Source organism: Phodopus roborovskii, unplaced genomic scaffold (assembly GCF_943737965.1).
Source record: "Phodopus roborovskii unplaced genomic scaffold, PHOROB, whole genome shotgun sequence".
Lineage (NCBI taxonomy): Eukaryota > Metazoa > Chordata > Mammalia > Rodentia > Cricetidae > Phodopus > Phodopus roborovskii.
The window spans coordinates 2,614,775-2,636,798 of record NW_026126460.1 but is presented as its reverse complement, the minus strand read 5'-3'; the positions used below and the strand labels follow the sequence as shown (position 1 = coordinate 2,636,798).

Genomic DNA, 22,024 nt, shown 5'->3' with positions numbered 1-22,024 from the left:
TGCCTGGCTTGGAAGAGGTTTTTAACCTTCCTGTTTTTCTTCCCCTAGAACTCCTCTGATGCTTGCGGTAGCATATGGGCACCTCGATGCTGTCTCCTTGTTACTTGAAAAGGAAGCAAATGTAGATGCTGTTGACATAGTGGGATGCACAGCTTTGCATAGAGGGGTATGTGCACCTTTCCCAGCTTCAGTCAAGCACCTGTTCCATGAACTTGCTTTGTTTTTTCCTACATGAGGTCTTAGAGGAAAAGACTTGTTTCATAATATAGTCAATTAGCTTCACAGTCAAAATGAAATTACAGTATTTTATACAAATGATGGAATAATGAAAGCTACAGTTAGGTTCTGCTGTAAGACTTTGTGTTTGGTTATGATAATAGACACATGAATATCCTTTCTGGTTACAAAATTCATATCACAGAAAGCTTACAAGACATGTTTTTAAGTGCAGAAAAAGAGAAAAACACAATCACCAGTAATCAGACCTCCTGGTGATAATTATATTTGATACATATACATACATACAAATCCTACACATACACAAATATACACATGTACACATATACACGAATATACATACATAAGCACATATATATAAATACACATATGCACACATGTGATATATGTTACTTATGACTTATTAAAGCTTGCCTGATGGTCAGATAAGCAAAGCAGCCAGCTACTAGTTCTTAGCTCTACATCAGAGTGAAAGGGTGATCTGGCTAGCTCCACAACTACAATCCTAGACTGCTGCCTCTCCTCAACCTGGCTGGAGAATAAATCTTCACACGAGACCCTTTGGTTCTTCCTTTTATACCTTCTAATGTCGGGATTAAAGGCTGTGAACCCAAGTGCTGAGATCACTTTGTGTGAGCTGTTTCTCTTTAGGACCAGATCAGTTTCATGTAGTTTGGTATGGCTTTGAATTAACAAAGATCCATCTCCATGTCTTCTGAGTCCTGGGGTTAAAGGTATGTGCCCCTACCTCCCAGCTCTAAGGCTAGCTAGTATGGCTACTAGGATTAAAGGTGTGTATCACTATTGCCTGACCTCTATGGCTTGTGACTAGCCTTGCTTTCTGAACCCTCAGGCAAGCTTTCATAAACCATAAGTAATATATCACCACACCATATACCCAAACACAGATACACACATACATACATCCAAATACACACATACATACATATACACACATATACACATATATACACACATATACACATGCACACATACACTCACGCTCACATAATATGGTCTTTTTTTTTTTCTCTTAGTATATATAAAGAACCATTTTCCATGCCATTAAATATTTTTCTGCCTGGTCCTCTCTAGTGACCCATTGTGTGTAGATGTCACAATAAATTCAGTGATTACTTGGTTTTGAGCAGTCATTCTATTTCTGTTGCCCTTTGTGATAAACGATGGCAATGCATGTATCCTGTGGCCAATTCTTTGTACACATATGCTGAATTGTTCTTTTTCTTGAAGGACAAAAACAAGCTAAATGGACAAAAAGGTAAAAATCATAAAGTTGCTATGTGGAGGCGGTGTGAACACCCTCATAAGTGACGAGACGAATTTCCCGTGGTTATTGACATAATCACAGTTCTTATTTCTTGTCACTTCTTTTAGGAAACTTTACATACACACGTCCATCAGTGACAGCCTGCACATACAACAGTGATCTCATACACTTACAATGAGCAGAAGAGATCCCTTTCATGTAGAACTTTGCCGTCCAGATACACAAATACTTGCCACAGTGTTGTGACCTCCCCAGCAGGGAAGCATGCTGTGCATGTTAGCCTCGGATTGTCAGGCTCTACTAGCCCGACAGGATAATAGGCTATGATTTCTAGCTCTGTGTAGAGACACTCTGTGATATTTCCAGAGTATACCCTGCCCCCAATGTGTCATGTGACTGTATCATCTCCTTTATACTGAGCGGCCTGTGAGGTTATTGTTTTTCTGCCCATCCACAGGTGAATGAAGTCAGTCAGACAGGGGCAGACTGATGTATGTCTGACAGGGGTGGCCTGCCAGGATTTAATATTCTCCTTGATTCTGAAGCTGGTATCTTCTACCATAGCATGATACCTTCCGTGGTTACGTTTGGGTGGACAGTTCCAAAATAGCTTCTCATGGGCTTTGCACGCCACTGCACTGGTAGGAATTTCCCTAGAGTTGTTCTGCCTCCTGCTCGGCAGCAAAGCAGTCTGCTCCTCTTAGGCCAGGCAGGTAAGGCCTTCTGCTCTCAGCGGGGTCATCCCCAGCCAACTGAGGTTTGTTTTGTGTTTTCATTGCAATGTGCCAGATCATGACAGGACACGAGGAGTGTGTGCAAATGCTGTTGGAGCAAGAAGCGTCAATCCTCTGTAAAGATTCCAGAGGGAGGACGCCCCTGCACTATGCGGCTGCTCGGGGCCATGCCACATGGCTGAGTGAGCTGCTCCAGATCGCCCTTTCTGAGGAGGACTGTTGCCTCAAAGACAACCAGGGCTACACGCCACTGCACTGGGCTTGTTACAACGGTGAGTTGCATGTCATCTGAATGATTCCACTAGACTGTCTCACCTCGCACCTCTGTGACCTCAGCAGAGGTGAGAACATTGCTGTGTACTGTGGTTTCCAGGGTCTGCGTACCCCAGACATGGCCTTTGTCTGTCTTTGGTGGCTTTAAACAGATCCCTCATCCCCACCCCAAGGCTATCATGATGCCTTGACTGGGTCAAAGTTAGCTTTCTTTTTCTGTGATATAGAACCCCTCATCACAATCAACAATGGTCTTGAGCAATTGTAATCAGAGCTTCTGGTCAATATCAGACAACCAGGAATCACATGAAGTATGAAAACAGTAAAGGCAAAAACAAAGTACCATATGCACTCTAGTTCCTGTCACAAGCGGACACCAGTGCATGTGTAGCTTATCTTTGGGTCTTTCTTTCTTTCTTTCTTTCTTTCTTTCTTTCTTTCTTTCTTTCTTTCTTTCTTCCTTTCTTTCTTTCTTTTAAAATTTATTTTATATAACAAAGTCCAATTAAATGAAAACAAACATTTATATACAATTTTTGGGAATTTGGGCGTTGTTCTTTCCAGACTACTTCCTGCTGGTAAGGGGCAATGTCATGGGGGATTTGAAGAAGATTCAGATATCCTAGCTGTAGTCTGTAGGGCTGTTTTGTCCAGCTGTTTAGAATGTAGGATCACCTTGTACTCTGTTTCAGGTGGTCTGGCGTGATCAAACCACATTAGTCTGGAAGGAATCCACATCTTTTCATTTTCTGTGGAAACAAAAATAAAAATCCTTTTCCCCAGTAACTTGTCCTTCAACTTAAATTTTGGAGTCAAAGCATTTTTTTAATTTAATTTATTATTTTACATGTCTATCCCAGTTCTCTCTCCCTCCCTCCTTCCCTCGCTCCCTTCTTCCCTCCCTCCCTCCTTCCCTCCCTTTTACCCTTTCTGCCCTCTCACATACAATCTAACCACCCTCCCCTCCCATCCCCCCACCCCAATTCCATATGTAGGGGAATGCCATCCAGTTGGGGTCATGTAGATCTGACAGGTCATGTGAAGTAGGGACTAGGGCTTCTCTCCTATCTCTAGATTAAGGCAGTTATCCCTCCATGGGGGATATGTTTGCAAAGTCCTTTTGTGCACCAGGGATACATCCTGGCTCCACTGTCTGAGGTCTCTTAGACTGCTCAGTCCTTCTGGCTGAGACCCATATTCGGGGGGGGGTGTTCTGAGTCAGTCCCATGCTGGCTTCCCAGCTATCAGTCTAGTGGCTGTTAGCTCCTCCTTGTTCAGGTAAGCTGTCTGTATGTGTTTCTGCCGCATGGTCTTGTCCTCTCCATCTGCATCTGGGTTCTAGTTCGACTCAGTGTTTATGTATGGGTGTTTGATCCTGTTTCCAACAGGCATTAGTTGAGGGCTCCATGGAGAAGTTAGTTATTGATCTCACTCTCCGGGAAGGGCATTTATGATAGCCTTTCCACGGAAGCTGAGATTGTTAGTTGAGAGCAGTCTTGTAGTTCTCTCGACCTTTCTTTGTGTTCAATTTTATCTTCAAACCAATATTGGCTCCCTCTTTTATGTTCTCTCTCTCTGTCTCTGTCTCTCTCTCTCTCTCTCTCTCTTTCCTGTCTTCTATTCCTAACCAGGCTCAATCTTCCTGGTCGCACATGTTTTCCTTTCCTCCCCCTCGTTTTCTCCTACTTCTCTCTCCATTTGCTGCCCCCCCCCACTTCCCCTGAGCTCTGGGGGACTTGTCCCTTCCCAGTTCTGTGAGGGACTTTATATGAATCTCTTAGAATACACCTTGTATCCTAGTTCCTCTGGTGGTGTGAATTATAGGCTGGTGATCCTTTGATCTAGGTCTAAAATCCATATATGAGTGAGTACATACTGTGTTCCTCTTTTTGTGACTGGGTTATCTCATTCAGGATGGTTTCTTCAAGTGCCATCCACTTGCCTGCGAATTTCAAGATACCATTATTTTTTTCTGCAGAGTAGTATTCCATTGTGTAGATGTGCCACATCTTCATTAACCATTCTTCAATTGAGGGGCATCTAGGTTGCTTCCAGGTTCTTGCTATTACAAATAGTGCTGCTATGAACATAGTTGAACAGATGTCTTTGTTGCATGGATGTGAATCCTTTGGGCATATGCCTAAGAGGGGGATTGCCGGGTCCTGTGGTAAACTAATTCCCATTTTCCTGAGGAACCACCATACTGCTCTCCAAAATGGCTGTGTGAGTTTGCACTCCCACCAGCAGTGGAGGAGTGTTCTACTTTCTCCACATCCTCTCCAACATAAGTCATCACTGGTGTTTCTAATTCATTCTAATTCATGGCAGGGGTAAGATGGTATCTCAAAGTTGTTTTGATTTGCATTTCCCTGATAGCTAAGGATGTGGAGCATTTTCTTAAGTGTCTTTCAGCCTTTTTGATTTCCTCCATTGAGAATTCTTTTCTTCAGTTCTGTACCCCATTTTTTAATAGGGTTATTTGGTGTTTTGTTGACTAGTTTCTTGAGTTCTTTGTATATTTTGGAGATCAGCCCTTTGTCGAATATAGGATTGGTGAAAATCTTTTCCCAGTCTGTGGGCTGCCGTTTGGTCTTGTCCATTGTGTCCTTTGCCTTACAGAAGCTTCTAAGTTTGAAGACGTCCCATTTATTAATTGTCGATCTCAGTGTTGTGCCCCTGGAGTTCCCTGGTAGAGTTTATTGGGTCGCTTATGTAAACTATCATATCATCTGCAAATAGAGACAGTTTGACTTCTTCCTTTCCAATTTGGATCCCCTTGATCTCCTTTTGTTGTCTTATAGCATTAGCTAGAACTTATAGTATGATATTGAAGAGATATGGAGAGAGAGGGCAGCCTTGTCTTGTTCCTGATTTAGAGGAATCGCCTTAAGTTTCTCTCCATTCAGTTTGATGTTGGCAGTTGGTTTGCTGTATATTGCTCTTATTATGTTTAGGTATGTTCCTGTTATCCCTGACCTCTCCAAGACCTTTATCATGAAAGGGTGTTGAATTTTGTTGAAGGCTTTTTCCGCATCTAGGAAGCGGTCTCCTATACCAATTTGTTCAAGGGTACCTCCTACTTTCTCTTCTAAGAGGTTCAATGTTGCTGGATTGATGTTGAGGTCTTTGATCCATTTGGACTTGAGTTTTGTGCATGGCGACAGACATGGGTCTATCTGCAGTCTTCTACACACCCTCATCCAATTGTTCCAGCACCATTTGTTGAAGATGCTGTCCTCGCCCCATTGTATAATTTTAGCTCTTTTGTCGAAAATCAGGTGTCATAGGTGTGTGGGTTAATATCAGGATTTTCAATTCGATTCCATTGGTCTACCTGTCTATTTTTATGCCAATACCAGGCTGTTTTCAGAACTATAGCTCTGTAATAGAGCTTAAAGTCAGGAATGGTGATGGTGGTCAAAGATCAGGCTCCAGTAGAGGCCCGGCAATGGGTGTCAAAGATTCAGCAGATAGGGACTCAGGATGGTCCTAACAGGATAGGCGGATCCCTGGGAGGGGCACAGAAATCCAGCAGAGAACTCTAGCAGAGGCCTATTGATGGGGGGCAGGCAGGGACTTAGGATGTTCTTGGGTGGATAGGCTGATCTGGGGGGGGGGTGTTGGCCAGCACTCTCCAGCTGAGGCCTCTGGCAGAGGCCAGGTGATAGGGGTCAAAGATCCTGCAGGCAGGGACTCAGGATGGCCCCCACACGGACAGGCAGATCTCATGGAGGGGCCCGGGACTCCAGCAGAGGACCAGTGGTGGGGGTCAGAGATCAGGCATTTGAGGATTCCGGGTGGTCCTGCTTGGATAGGCAGGTCTAGTGTGCTCAGAATAGCTCCATGTAGTTCCCCAAATGAGGCAGGATTGTCCCAGTGCTCAACCAGAGCTATGGGACAGTCAGCAGGGTAGGGGGAGGGCAGGCTCTTCGTGGGGGTGGGAGGGTGTGTATCAGAGCACCAGGAGTGCTCTCACTGGGGACAGGACACAAGGGGGAGCAAGATTGGGGCCAATCCAGGGAGTTCTCAGGGAAGGGTGTTGGGGGGATTCAACTGGAATTGGTTCCAGACTCACCTCTAGCAGAGGCCTGACAATGGGGGGAGGCAGGGACTCAGGATGTTCCCAGGTAGATAGGCGGATGTAGCAGGGGCCCAGCGATGGGGGTCAAGGATCCTGCAGTCAGGGACTCCCCCAAACCCACTTTCTGATATAATTTTGTATGTATGTCTCATAATTTTTTCTCTGAGATTATAAATAAATACAAATATACATATGTACATATATATATATATATATATATATACTTTAAGTAGAATTATATGACAAGTATCATAGTTTTCTTTTTATTTATGCTTCCTTAAACTCACATCACAGGCTATCATCATATGTACCATATGATGCAACACATGATACACATCAATAAATAATTCTAATAATTATATACTAATAGCTATACATACACTCTTCAGAAGGTATTGTTTATTTAACCAGATCCCCCTTGTAATGGACATTCAGATGAATTTTAGTTTTTTTCTCCCTTGTAATGGACATTCAGATGAATTTTAGTTTTTTTCTCCCTTGTAATGGACATTCAGATGAATTTTAGTTTTTTTCCTATTAGGAACACTGTGGCAATATGTGTGTTCGTATTTTAGCATGAAAACTCTCATTAAATATCCAGAAGTGATATTTTTTAAAAGCATGTGTTTAAATTGTAAGGAGTATTGCCCAAAACACTGCTATAGTGCATTTAAAATTATTTTTCCCACAACTTTGCCAGCCCAGAGTGATTCTACCTCTCTTTATTTTTGCAAAGAGCAAGGGTTAAAACTTGTGTCTCTGCATTTGCCAACCCAAAGCCGTATTTATTGGCTGTTGTCCCCTCTCTGAAAGTGGCCTCCTCTATCCACATTTGCTTTCTCTTGCTGAAGAGCTTATGAATTCTCCCATGTCTGCAAAAGCAGGGTATCTTAGCTGTGTCAGTGTTCTGCATAGTGTGCTGAAGGTGCTTTTGTTCCGTGTTTTGAATGCCTTTTTCCATGAGGATGTTTCATGTTTTCATGTGGTTGTATCTTTTATGGTATCTTCATAGTCAGCCTTGCTTACGAAGATCTCATACCCTGTAAGACAATGGATATTTTCTACAACTATTTCTTACTTTACTTCTGTGACTTTAAATTTTCATTTCAGTTCCATTAGGATTTTTCTTAGGAAATTGTGATGATTACATCTGAAAAGAGTTTCTGTGCTCTAATAATGGTAATGTAAGACCTCTTGTGTCTTCATTAGCTTCTCTCTCATTGGTTCTGCCTTAATAACAACTTACTTTTGCTCCTCCTTTACCATGGTGGACTGTGGATTTTTTACCTAAAATAATTTTTTTGACCCGTGACTTGTCAAGAGAGCATCGACAACAGGAAAGGAAGGGCACAGAAGAATACTGGATGTGAGGGCAGACACAAGCTTGCCACAGCACACATTGTAGTCTCCCTAGGGTTGGGTTGCCTTTCTGCTATTGAGCCTTTCCAGGTGCAAGCAAAGGGGAGCACACTTCTCCCAAGCCATCAATCCACAGTTTTGGAATCCTAGAGCCATCTTCCTCCAGGTCGGAGGTTCAAGCTTCCAGAACCCCTTTCTTTGGGCAGTGTGAAATATGGGAAATAGTATGTCACTCTCCAGTTTCAGCTGTGCAGACACAGTCTCCCACTGAGGAATGGAACATGCAAGTGTTGTCCTAAATTGGTCCTCTGAGGGAGTCATGCTATATAGAGGCTAAGATGTCTAGGACCACTGAGCGATAGTTGTTTGCAAATGGAAAGCTGGACAATATCACTTACTTGATAGGGGTAACTCATGCTTCTCATTTCTAAAAGCATTACCAACTTGTGTCTTTATATGTAAGGAAGGTTTATTTTTATTTCTTCTTCTTATTATTATTTTGTACTTTACTATTTGAAACTGGGAACTTTGACTAAATCAGCCCTGAGGTTAGTCAAGAATAGGTTCTGGGACACTGATCTGGGATAAAGCAAAATGGCAATGCCTCCATGCCCTAGAATTGAACAGCATGTCTAAAGCATGCTTAGGCCTTTTTTAAAGTTCCCCTCATCTCATGACATGGGCAAGATGAGTATTCCTAGGCCAACTGTGAATATGTACAGGAAACCGAGGCTCAAAGTGCCACAAATAAATTGTCTCGGGTCATGTAACAAATAAAATAGATGGTGCTGGCTAGTTTTATGTCAACTTGACACAAGCTAGAGTCATTTGGGAAGAGAGAACTTTAATTGAAAAAATGTTCCCACCCAACTGGCCTGTGGGCAACCCTATGCTAGATTTTCTTGATTAATAATTGCTATGGGAGGGCCCAACTCACTATGGGCAGTGGCATCACTCACTGGTTTGGTGCTCCCAGATGCTATAAGGAAGCAGGCTGAGGAAACCATGAGGAGTAAGCCAGTAAACAGCATCCTTCCATGGCCTTTCCTCCCATTCCTACCCCGACTTCCCTGGATGATGGACTTTGACAAGCTGTAAAATGAAATAAACTCTTTCCTTCCCAAGTTGCTTTTGATCATGGAGCTTTACTAACAGCAATAGACAGCCTAGTTAAGACAATGGCAGAAAGAGTTTAAAAGTCTCATGCCATTGCTGTTCACCATGATGCCTCACATTTACTCATGTGTTTACTTTAAAAAAAAAGAAAGAAACAACAATTAAAAAATGAAACAAAACAAAACAAAAACACTCATTGGGTGCCCATTGTGACCAGATACCATTAAAAACACTGCCATGGTATTTTATGTCCAGGGTCTTGCTGTTGCTGTTTCTTAGAAGGCACATGCCCCCTTCCTTCACTTGGGTGTGTAACTGTAAGTTAACCTATTTGTGTCGATGAAAGGAAAATTTCCCTATTATAAACGTGGGAAAATTGAGGTGTGCTTATGTTAGGTATCTATCAAGAGCTGAGGGTGACACAATCTATTCTACTTGTGAATGAGGTGACTTCTTTATCTCTCCCCACCAGGCCATATGGCCTTCACTGTTTGATTTGTTCATTATATCTCAGGACACCTGTGAGCATAGTTAATAACATTTTAGCATTTTGTTAATTTTATTCTGCAGAGAACGAGCATTTGTCCAGTTCAGGAAAATTCATATGCTAGAACCTAACACAATTTAAGAAACACCAGACCATGTTGAACAAAGTTTCTACCTAGGGACTCTCTAAATTTGTTTATCCTTTGCAGGCAATGAAAACTGCATAGAGGTACTTTTGGAGCAAAAATGTTTTCGAAAATTTATTGGCAATCCCTTCTCTCCTCTGCACTGTGCAATGTAAGTAGAAAGGTTGGGAATGTCATGATGCTACTTCTGTTCCTTTAACTGCAGATAGAAAATGTGCCTTTTATGAATGGAGAAAGCACTTAGATTGAAGATAAGACTAAAATATTCTATTTTGCTGCTAAAGACAAATAGGTCTGCTAGCAATGTGTGAGCTCTTGTGTTAATGATTCTCCAGAAGCTACAGTTCCAAGGTAACTCATATATTCCATGGTGGTGGACTGAGAGGCATGGTCCATAGAAGTAAAAAAAATCTTCAGTGGTATCCCCGATTTCCTGGCAAACTCTGTAAAATAAGTCAAGTTTAATACCAATATATCTGTAGCTGGTAAGGCATTTCCTAGTAGGAAGACTTTTCATATAAATCCTCATGTTCATCTTCTTTCTCCTCCCCCATCTTCATGCTTCTCTTTATTCTCCTCCTCCTTCTTTTAAAATGTAATTGTTATTGCAAGTTCATAGAGAGAAATAATATTCATAGAATGCAGTGGCCTTAGCTTGGAGTTCCATGAGTCAGCCTAGGTTGCAAGGCTTGGAAGTGTTTGACTTAACATTGTCTGGGGGCTTTCAGTGAAGCTAGATCATTTGACTGGAAAGATACTAGAGGCAGGAAAGAAAGGGTAGATGAGAAAGAATTAAGGTAATTTTAGGGTCTGAAGAGATGGCTCAGTGATTAAGAATACTTGCTTGTAGAGGACCCAGATTTGGTTTCCAGCACCCATCCATACCAGTTTCCTGGATCCAGTGCCATCTTCATACATCCTTGGGTACTAGGCATATGTGCAGTGCACATATATACATGCAAAAAAGGCACTGATATACATGAAGTAAAAATGGACAAATCTTTTAAAAATTTATTTATTTTATGTACATTGGTATTTTGCCTGCATGTATGTCTGTGTGAGGGTGTTTTATCCCCCTGGAACTTGAGTTACAGACAGTTGTGAGCTGCCATGTGGATGCTGGAAATTGAGCCTGGGTCCTCTGGAAGAGCTGTCAGTGCTCTTAACCCCTGGGATGTCTCTCCAGCCCCAAAATGGACAAACCTTAAAAATACTACAGGGTGAATTTATGTGCAAAGGATCTATGTCTTTTCCACTTTGGTGTCTTGACATCAGCTCCTTGGGACCTTGTGTGAGTGGTGTTCCAGGGGATCTCACAAACACAGAGGTCCTTACTGAAAGCAGCTGGAGATTTCAGTGTGTACTACTGCAGCATCTGATTTCTTAAATAGATATCAAATTGTTAAATATACCATGCATATAAAGATGGGGTGCGAAGGAATACATATTTTAATGAGATTTTACACTGAAATTTATTTTCATTTTAGAATAAATGGTCATGAGAATTGTGCGTCATTGCTGCTGGGGGCCATAGATTCCAGCATCGTCAGTTGTAGGGATGACAAAGGCAGGTGAGTGATGTAGAGGTGTCACACTTTTGGTCTTGAGTCCTGGCCTTTGATTCAGGTTGCAGAATAGTAAGCCATTTACTTTTATTTTATATACACTTGTTTTTGATAGTGCTAAGAATTGAATCCAAGGCCTTATATAAGCTTAGGCTGAGCTACAGCCCCAGCCTATTGTGTTTTAGAGACAAGAGTGTTGCTGTGTAGCTCAGGCTGGCCTTGAACTAGCTATGAGGCCCAGGCTAGCCCCAAACTCATGATCTTTCTGACTTCACCCTGCTGAGTGCTAGAATCCAGCCATGAATGATGCTTGCACAAAGGGGAAAATTTTAATTAAGAAAGTAGTGCATAGTATATTTTTATACCCTGGAGGTCTTTCCATACCAAACTATAAAGATTTACCTTGCATTTTAAAGCTACATGTTATTTCATTGAATAAATGCATAGCATGTTGCTTAGCCTGACTTCTTTAGAAGAATATTCATGTTGTTTTCAATATTCTGCTATTTCTAAGAAGTAGCACAGTGAATACTCATGTGTGAATCTGTTTATAGGGCTGAGTATATGGGAAATGGAGTCCTAGGACATGCAGTTACTTTATTAAGGCTAATGCTTTTTCCATTTTGATGAGTAATGTTAAGTTGTCCTTCCCAATAACTCCATCATCTGTATTAGATAATGTAGGCTTTTAAGGTTTTTGGTTAACCAGCCAATTACCTACAAATTAGCCCTTAATGTTAAAAGTATCTGTCTTGTAGATGAATGAGAACTCACTAGAAGTCAAGAATTAAAATGCTGGAATGGTGATATTTGCTTATCTGAGTCATTGCCTGAGCCTCCCCTCCCCCTAAAGTCATAAGGGGCACTGTATGTATAGGCCACCTTGAATGGTTCTAAGAAAGGATTTGGCCATCTTTTCTGCTGACCAAGAAGCTTTAAGCTTTTAGAGAGCATGCTCACATGCCTCTTGATAGTCACTGCAGACAAAGTTTTAAAGAGAATAAATCCGTGTGTGTTTGAAACCTTCAGGACAACCCTCCATGCGGCAGCCTTTGGTAATCACGCAGAGTGCTTGAAGCTGCTTCTGAGATATGATGCTCAAGTGGATGCCGTAGACAATTCAGGGAAAACAGCACTGATGATGGCCGCTGAGAACGGGCAGGCGGGTGCTGTGGGTATGTATTTACACTGTGGACTTTGTCCAAAAGTTGAAATGAGGTCAGGTAGAGATGCCAGTACCATTCTAGCATGGACATCTGAAAGGGGCCACCCAGTTTTACTTAAGTCATGTATGGGCTCAGTCATCTTCAGCTCTTTATAAGTGTGTCATTGGAAGACTAGAACAAAGTAAGAGAATCCTTGAGTACAATTTCTCAACATTTAGAAACAAAACATTTAAACAGAGTCATCTTGACTGTAAATACTGACACTGTACTTGGATTTAGCCCCAAAATCTGAGGAGTGGTGGGATGGTGAAACTCTGAGAACAGCTGGAAATATGCCCAACCAGCTTCTGTTTGAATGGAATAAATATGGCAACAAACTGTTCCTTCTTTACAAACATTAAATATGAGTGTGGGCTGTACCAATGTGAGTGTTGTTTTGTAGCCACAGTGAAATGCAGGCCTGGCATCCGGTCTAAGTGACTCTCTTGGTTTTGTCTTAGATATTTTGGTGAACAGTGCCCAGGCTGACCTAACTGTGAAGGATAAGGACTTGAATACTCCCTTGCACCTGGCTATCAATAAAGTATGTAATGGGTTTAAAATATTGCTGCTTACTGTTGCGATCATAGAATAATATCACAAGATCTCTGCCCCCTCCCAACCTATATAGCATGGCTTTAATTAAATTACTACTTCCCAGGATGCTGTCAACTCTCCGTGAAAATGAAGTGGAAGAAGGAAGGGGATGGATTATGGGTTGATGGATATGCCCCACTCATCAAAGTGAATGATGAGGATGTGTTTCATGCATTTGCTACTTGCAACCCTGCCACATTCCACCTGTCTCTGTATCTATTTCCCTGGCTGTAGTATCACATTTTGGTACCACACAACAGGTTAAGACACTAGTTATGTGGCTTCTAAACTCTAAGTAGTTTCCATTGAGTTCTGTTTGAAGACACTATCATACTGCTGCAAAGCAATAGCCTTGCTGTTTTCCCATGCATACATCAGTGCAAAATATATGGTAGACTTTTTTCTTTCATAAAAGATACATACAACTGCCAGTGTGTATGATTTTTATAAACTGCATTATATTATTAGGGCAGCTAACACCACTGGCATCAGAAGGCTCAGCCATTCCTCTCATTGGTTATATTTTTGTATTCATTCTCTGGGAAGAACATGGAAACAACAGAGTGCTCCGGGCCTGAAAGTTATGTCAAAGCACAGACTGTTAGTGATGGACACTACTGTGCATTTCGGACATCCTTATATAAAGGGATCACTTGAAAATGTCATCACAGCACAGATTCTGGTCAGGCATGGTGGTTCATGCCTCTAATTCCAGCACTCTAGAGACTGAGGTGGGAGGATCAGTAGTTCAAAGCTATCCTAGATTACACAGTAAGACCCTGTCAAGAAAAAAAAATGCATGTTCTTTATGAGGTCTAAATTGGCCTGATAGTTTCTTTCTATTTTTTGTTATAGACAGAATTTTACTGTCTCTGTGTTCCAGGGAGAGTCAACATTTCTAACTCCCAGATGATACTGATGATGGTGGCCTATGCCCTTAATTAGCAAAGACTTAGTAATCCATGACCCTAGACCTAATAATTGAATTTTCATTGTCAAGCATCTATTGTCATAAGGTCCAGAGATAGCTGTATTTTTGGGTTGAGGAAAAACATGCATACACTCCAGAAACAGGGCTTCTTCAGAGTATCAGACAGAAACGAAGATAAGTGACACATTCTTGGGTATCATGGCAACTCCAGGAGATAGATCACTGGAGTGGTAATTGAAGGTTTGGAGAAGGAGGAACCTGATGTATGTTTTAAAAGCAGTGTTGCAGGATTTAAAGGCTGTTGCTAACGCTGCTGCCTCCATCACTCACTGAGCTAGCTATGCTAGCATCTGCTTCCACTCTCTGAGCATCAATTTTAAAATGATCTTGGAAATATTAATATTAAGTATGAATATTTTAAGTCAGTAACATGTTAAACAAGTCCTAATAGGCCCCATGTAGAAGCTTAAGAGTATCTTGGGTCCATTTACTTTTTTAGAAAAGGAATTAGTCTTGAATGTTTTCAAGCAGAGGAAGCTGGTACTCAATTGAAAGTATAATCAAGTAAGCATTCGGGAGCTCTCCTGTATCCCTGTCTCATGTTTCTTGCTCTTTGTCTCTATTAGGGCCATGAAAAATGTGCCGTGTTAATACTTGACAAGATACAAGATGAGAGCCTTATTAATGCGAAGAACAGAGCCCTACAGACGTGAGTGTGACGACCACAACTTGACGAGTCCAGAGTCATAGGACTTTATTTTTATCTATTCTTTGGGAGCTTCTTATATGTATACAATGAAATATGGTCATTTCCACCACCATTTTCCTCCTCAAACTCACCTGGATCCTTTAGCATGTTACCTTCCCAACTGCATATCTTCCCCCTCCCTCCCTCACTTAACCCATTAAGTTTAGTTTGTGTGCATGGATGTGGACCATACAAGGCAGCGTGGGAAACCTACCAGTGGCTACACCTGCCAACAAGAATGACTCTCTCCACGCAACCCTAACTATCCACTGCAAATAGCTCCTCAGTAAGGGGTGGGGGCCTAGAGTTTATCCATCCCATCTATAAGATCTTGTGCAAATCTTATACAGAAAAGAACAGCCACTATGAGTTCATGAGTGTAAGTGTGTTGTGTCCAAAAGACAGCATGCTCCAGCTCTGTTCCCCATCCTCTGGCTTTCCCATTTGCATCATCTTCTCTGAGATGTTCCCTGGGCCTTGGCCTGTGAGGGAGAGGTGATAAAGGCATCAAAGGCATCTCATTTGGGGCAGGGCCGGAGTCATAGTATTTATCTAATGCACAGTAAGAACTTGCCTCATACTAGTCTAGCTCTGAGAAGTAGATCAGTGCTGGCCAGGCTTCATCTTCATGAAGTTTATGTATTCACATCTGCAGTGTTGACTAGAGATACATGATCTTAGGTAGAGCCCTTATTTTGACACAGCTCTTAGGATCTGTAAGTTCTTTGTTCTCCTACCAGCATTTCTGTACTTCATTATAAATTTAGTGAGCTTTTAGAAAAATCTTCTGGGCTTATGAACTGACATATTTGAAGGAACTGTTTGTATTATGTATTAGCATTATGTAGTCTGACTGGAAAACAACAGGTTTATAAATCAGGTTCCCAGAATACACTTGAACAGTTTCTAAGCTATTTGTCATAATTATATTTTAATATAATTCAGTGTAACCCTCAGTGTGAAGGATCTAAAAGCTGCTTCATTTTCCATCTTGGGAAATTACTTATGCATTTGTTTTAAAGGCAAAGAATATTAGTGGTTTTTAAATTTGAGATTGCTAAAGGGTATAGCACAATATGCTGAGGGTTGATGCTCTTGTATAAGGTACTGTAACCCAATGAGACATCTATGAGCATGCAATAATAAAAATACCTGAGATATATGTTAAAACCACCCATCTCAATGACCTGTGCAAAGTGGGGACTTAAATTAGCCAATGAAGAACCTTCTGGCCTTCTCTGTACTATCACCTAGACTGTTCAAGATGTAGAATATTTATACCACTTGCAGAGAGATCTGGGACAAACACATAAGAAGAGCTGTATCAGTAAGACATGGTCAATATTGCTTTATTCAAAAGCAAAAAAAAAAAAACATGTACTATTTGTAGATTAAGTAAAATATGTCTTCCTTCTAGTGACATAAGTTAACCAAAATGCTACATTTTTTTTTCACTGTTAATTAGTGTTCCTTTATGTCAAATACCCGAGAGAATCATAAAGAAAAAAGGCTTGTTTTGGCTCACAGCTTTCCGTGTTTCAGTCTATGATTGGTTGGCCCCTTTACTTTGCACGAGGCAGCATATCTTGGTGGGGAATACATTGCTATTCACTCACAGGACAAAGAGAAAGTGGGGAGAGCTGGAATCCTACAGTATCAAGAACCTGAAAATCCCCACTGGGCCCCACTCTTATAGGATCAATCATCTCCCACCTCCACCAAGCCTTTAGCATACAGCCTTTAGAAGACCCCACTCACACAAACATGTATCTTGATTGACGCCCAGTGTTGCCTTCCAGACCCCTCCATATCGCTGCACGCAATGGCTTGAAGGTGGTAGTTGAGGAGTTGCTGGCCAAAGGAGCCTGCGTACTTGCTGTAGATGAAAATGGTAAGTAGGAAGAATTAACAGTTGCTACAGGTTGTGTTGGATAAAGTTGGAGGACAATGAGAAAGTCAGGAGCTGCTTAAGAGCCAGTAAGCGGTTTCTTCCCCTTGGAAATGTCTTATGTGTATGAAATCAAACCCAGGTAATTTGCCCTGTCTGTCTTTCTGTACAGTGCAATGTCTACCTGTAGTCCACCATTGCTGTCCATGTTGCACGTAACATCACCAGCACAGCATATTTCATTCACAAGATTCCTGGCATACCAAAAGCCTTTCAGCTTGGCCTTGGGAATTCCAACTGCATACACGAAGGAGTAAGAGATATACAGGTCATTAGCGGAAGGTCCAGGGCTCAGTGGAAACAGGTCTTTGCATTTTGGTTCATTCCTATATCAAATGTTTTTGTAAAGAACAAATCAGGACCCACATTTCTCATGTAGAAAGTTGGGGAACATGGATGAAATGTTTTTACTAAGGTCTAGGCCAGAAGTTTCTCCTGTGTTTTCTCCTGGTTTTACCCTTTCTGTTTGACACACACTTGTCATGGAAAGTGACTACTCTCAAAATGACAGTCGTCCTCTGCCAAGTCTGCAGCTCGTGGTGTGCATTTGCTGTCTGTGGGAACTCCCCCTTGCTAGTTTTTGTGGCTTGTGTCCCCAACCTCCCTTCCTTGCCACATGTTTCTGTTCTGTAGATGAAGGCTGGACTGCTAACTTGGGATAAAAAACTGTGCTTTCTGTAGACAAAACCCAAATCAGAACCTCCATGAAATGTTGCACCTTCCCTGTCCCATTCCAATCTCACCCCGGCATGACTTGTGAGAAGCAACTCCTATGACCTGGCATGAATTCTAACTCAACATGCATCTCCTCTAATGAGGCTGTAGGAGATGTACTGTGGATTGGTGTGCAGCTCTGGGTCGTCTCCACAACTAACCACTGCCTTGTCTGCATTTACGCCCAGGTCATACCCCGGCCCTGGCTTGTGCTCCTAACAAAGACGTGGCTGACTGCCTGGCCCTCATTCTGGCTACCATGATGCCTTTTTCTCCTTCCAGTACAATGGCGGCTGTCAACTTGGTTTGTTTTAGAAAAGACAGTTTGAGCAGGACGACCCTCTCCAATCTGGGGAGCAGGGTTAGTCTGTGCAGTAACAACGTGGGCTCTGAGGATGGGTACAACGAAAACGATTCTGATTCGGAAACATTCTAACGTTGGACTGCAGAGGCATTTCCTCAGTTACCTGTGTTGTAGGAAGGGACAGAAGCTTGAATTCCAGAGTTATGCCATATTCAAGTATTTGAGGCCAAGCTTCCTAGCCAGTAGAAAAGGAATCAGCAATCCAACCAGAAGAGGGAACTAGGCTGTAGGCTGAAGCACACACAGATAGGCCTGGATTTGGTTCTGTTTCATGTTTTCTTTAGGTCCAAGGTACTTCTATGAAAGTCTACCTCTCACTTTAAGTAAGGAAAATGTCTAAGTATTTAATGCTTTGTTTTTGGGGATAATGCCACAGAGATACAAATGTTCAGTCTAAAGATTTCCTTTTTTACGTACTCACCAGTGAGTCCTGTGAGGTCTGTCAAGTGACATTCATGTCCCCTGGGAGGGGAGGAAGAGTAGACAGGAAATGCCTGCACCCTCTTCCCACTCTGTTGTTTACTTCCTCACTAGAAGCCAAAGGTCAAAGTTCATCTTCAGTCTACAGCCTGCAATCATCTTTTATGGGAGTCCACCTAACCGCACCCCCTCATAGGAAGTGTGTAAAGACCCACAGCTTCTTCCCAGGATCCTAGTTAAAAGTTGCCAGATGTGAATGTGAACACTGACCATGTTTCTTGTTAAGCACAAACAAAATAGCACCCAGGGCTCTCCTTAAGAAGTCTGTGAGTGATTTTTCAATGGAGTAACGGATCCCAAATTTATCCAATAACATTTTCAGGTGAAATTATATTGTGCCAAAACTTGAAACAATATGCAAGTCCAATAGGAAATTAACATTTAGTGAGTTTGCTCTTAAATGGAAATGCTAACTTTTGAAAGGGTATCAGGGCTGGCACTGTCCTCCAGTGATAGAATTAGCAAGATAGCTGCTCAGTCAAGGTCATGACTCAGGAGTGACAGTGCACCTGTAAAAGGGAACCAAGAAAATGAATGAGGAAAGCAGAAATGGTTGGCGTGGCCCGTGTGAGCCAACTGCCGGTTGCTTGGTAATGAAATCAGCATTGTGAATACTGTGTCTGCTCCCTCTGCCAAAGCTTCCAGGTCAAACGGACCCCGCTCTTCACCTGGAACAGCTGTACAGAAAGAAGAATGAGACTCTTGAGACTTATGCACATACACACACACACACACACGTGCATATTTATATATGTGCTTCATCAACCAGCTACCCATGAGGACCAAAATGCTTCTTGAATTTTCTTCTTTCTAAATCCAAGTGAGAACTGTAGTAGCTTTTCTATGGGGTTAAAATGTAATCATTTTTGCATACCAGTCTTTATGGTATTTTATATTTTTAACGACACAGATTTGTAGTTGATGGCTTGACATTTGTAACTGATGATGTGTTGACCACAGGTTTTGGTTTTGTTTTCAAACTAGAGAATATGTCTGTAGACTTTGATGTAAATGTGTTTATATTTATTTGAAATGAAACAAATGCTGAAGAAATATTCACTGTTTAGCCTCTCTCTCTCTCTCTCTCTCTCTCTCTCTCTCTCTCTCTCTCTCTCATTGCTATGTATCTTATTTAGAATAATAAAATTAGTGGGAAAATATCCCTGACTCTGGGCTAGTCACAGCTCTGGGGTTAAGCCAAGCATTTCCCACTACTACCAGCTGGCCCTCAGGTTTGTTCATTGCTTGGCCCCATTCTGTAGCCAATCAGAACCCTTCTGTGAGATGAAAGCTGATGTAGCAGATCATATACACAAAGGTAGCCCAAAGAAAGACCCAGAGGCTACAGAAACTGCACCAAACATGTCACATGGTCCTGACACTCAGTGGGAAATCATGCCAAGTGTGGGCACTATGCCAAGAAAAGGAATTAAAAATAAACACACAGACACAAGCCCAAGAGCTATGTTCCACTTGCTGAAGATTCAGAAATCTGCAGCAGTAAGGCATAGCTTTTCAATGTTTTGCAGTAAGTTCTGTCTTCTCCCTTGAATTTTCTATTTTATAGTATCTTGAGAGTTTTAAAAACAGTGCTCTATCACATCTGGATGAGACCCAGACAATGTATGCTATTTGTTTTTATCAAGCTTGGAGACTTTACCCTTACTCTGTTACTATCCTGGGTTAAATTAAAGCTCATGTTGGTTCTTCACAAATGAAAACTTATTCAGAGGTTTTATAAAACTGATAGTGATTTCATTAAACAAATCTTACACCAGCAGTATTTTTTTTTAAACATTCTTAGTGTGAAGGCGTTATATACCCCTCCATCTGTTCTTTCTGCTTAGGGCAGGTGTATTTTTAACAAGTAGACAGACTGCTAAGGAGCAGCAATGACCTGATCTTTAGGGAAGCCTGCAGATTAAGGGAGCTTTCATGTTGAAGTGGCATGATACACTGTGCTGTCTTTTTCTCGAAGTGAATGGAAGCCTTGCTGGGTTGGCATTTAAAGCAGGAAATGAAATGCCTGCATTGGTAGTGATGCAGCAGAGAGCCAGGGGGGTCTCTTCAGCAAAGCAGTGTCCTGGCAGGAACTATCGTGTCTATGCAGCTGCGCTGGCCTGGCCTGGCTCTTTCTGATAGAGGAAAGACAAAGGAACACAATGAAATCAAGCTTACAAAGAGCCATTCTCCTGAGTTGGTCTGTCTGTGTCTGACTGTCTGTCTGAATGTCTATCTGTCTGTCTTCCTTTGGCTCTGTTTCCTTCCCATGCCCAACAAGACCAATTATTTTGAAAAAAGGAAAAAAAAAAAAAAAACGTAAAAGCTATTCCTTGTATGTATTTCAGCTGTCTCTTCCATGTTTGCAACATCGCTTTCTGAGGGGAAATTTTTTTAGTGGAGTCTGAGTTGCTCTGTGCTTTTATGTAAACGTATTTTTTTAGAGTGTTCATTAACCACAGCCACAGGACCATGTTTGCACTTACCTATCCACTGGTGTCTGCCTATCTCTGCTAAATTCATCATCTCCAAATTGCCTAAAGTCCTAGTAAACAATAATAGCTCAGGGGATTTCTATTCATCACTACTAAAAGGGCATCATTGTATGTTTTGGTACTTTGGGCAGTAAGCAGCCACTTGGCTTACTGTACTGTTGCATTAGCACAAGAACACCGGATGGATTTGCTGCACTAGTTATGCTCATGCTATTGAGTAGCCTGGTTTGCGCATCCATCGCGCTGGTTGAGGAACTCATCCCTTTGTGGTCTTGTAACATGATGTCAGAGTGCCTTTTATATTTGTATATCCTGGAAACGTTCCGTGAAATGTTTTGTATTTTTTCAGTTGAGTGTTATTGGAGCAATATAATCCTAGTGTTCCTTTCTTTGAATGTACCAAGAGTCTCCTTTCCTATTTCTCCCCTTCTCTGCTTTGAGATGAAAATGCGTAAGTTTTCTATGGGAATGATGTTTGGCTTTGTAGTGCTAAAATGCTTTCTTCTTACAGAACTGTAAACCATAGGTCAGTATTATAGGGGAACAGCGTTTTAAGATAGTGACAATCTGAGCGTGTGTGTAAAATGTAATTCCACGTGTTTCCTATGCAGTGATCTGAAGATTAAATGCAAGTATGTTTTGTTCAGTAGTTTTGTCTGCAGACTACGCTTTAGCATGTGCAATATATCCTTGCAAAGCACGATGATACACATCTTGTGCCAGTGTTATATTTTGTATAATGTATTTGTAACACCATAAACTATTACATGATGATTTCAGTGGGATTTTGTCTGTACTTTTAAAATGTAAATTGGAGTTGAATGACTCTGTTAAGTGTCATGAGTGTAAAAATGAGGAAAATGGCTTTTAGTTCAGGTCAGTTGAACCAGTCTGAATCTCCCCAAGCACAGTTTCATACTTTGCAACTACTGAATGCTCTGATAATGGAATGAAGTACTTACCTGTAATATACTATAGACATGCATTCAGATGGTTATTTTTACAAATAAAAACGGTACAAATATTGTTGCAATTTGTGTTTTCTTTCATTTTTCAAATGTGTGCTTTTTTAAATTATGCTAATTTGAATCTTTACTCCCTACTCCAAACCAAATTAATTCTGAAAATAATCAAGAAAGCAGCCTTCAGATTTGTTATTTATGCTTACGTTGTCATGCCTAAGGAAAAGATTCAAAGCTATATGTCATGTTCATTATATTTATTTATACACCCAACATTTTTCATAAAGAAACTCAG

The 22,024-nt window shown here is 41.4% G+C and overlaps 1 protein-coding gene across 4 annotated transcripts in view; it reads left to right on the top strand.

Annotated features, from left to right (window-relative positions):
- Ankrd44 (ankyrin repeat domain 44) overlaps window positions 1-21,800 on the top strand; it is a 255,233-nt gene extending 233,433 nt beyond the window's left edge. For 2 of the 4 annotated variants that reach the window (XM_051190211.1, XM_051190210.1), the window contains exons 20-28: window positions 49-166; window positions 2,315-2,531; window positions 9,784-9,871; window positions 11,208-11,291; window positions 12,315-12,460; window positions 12,952-13,034; window positions 14,645-14,727; window positions 16,566-16,657; window positions 18,911-21,800. In XM_051190211.1, coding sequence (XP_051046168.1) covers window positions 49-166; window positions 2,315-2,531; window positions 9,784-9,871; window positions 11,208-11,291; window positions 12,315-12,460; window positions 12,952-13,034; window positions 14,645-14,727; window positions 16,566-16,657; window positions 18,911-18,969 — 970 coding nt within the window. In that variant the 3' untranslated portion in view covers window positions 18,970-21,800. Of the gene's footprint in view, window positions 1-48; window positions 167-2,314; window positions 2,532-9,783; window positions 9,872-11,207; window positions 11,292-12,314; window positions 12,461-12,951; window positions 13,035-14,644; window positions 14,728-16,565; window positions 16,658-17,616 lie in introns of all 4 variants that reach the window. The other 2 variants (XM_051190209.1, XM_051190208.1) reach the window with 1 other exon arrangement.
- The last annotated feature ends 224 nt before the right edge of the window (window positions 21,801-22,024 follow it).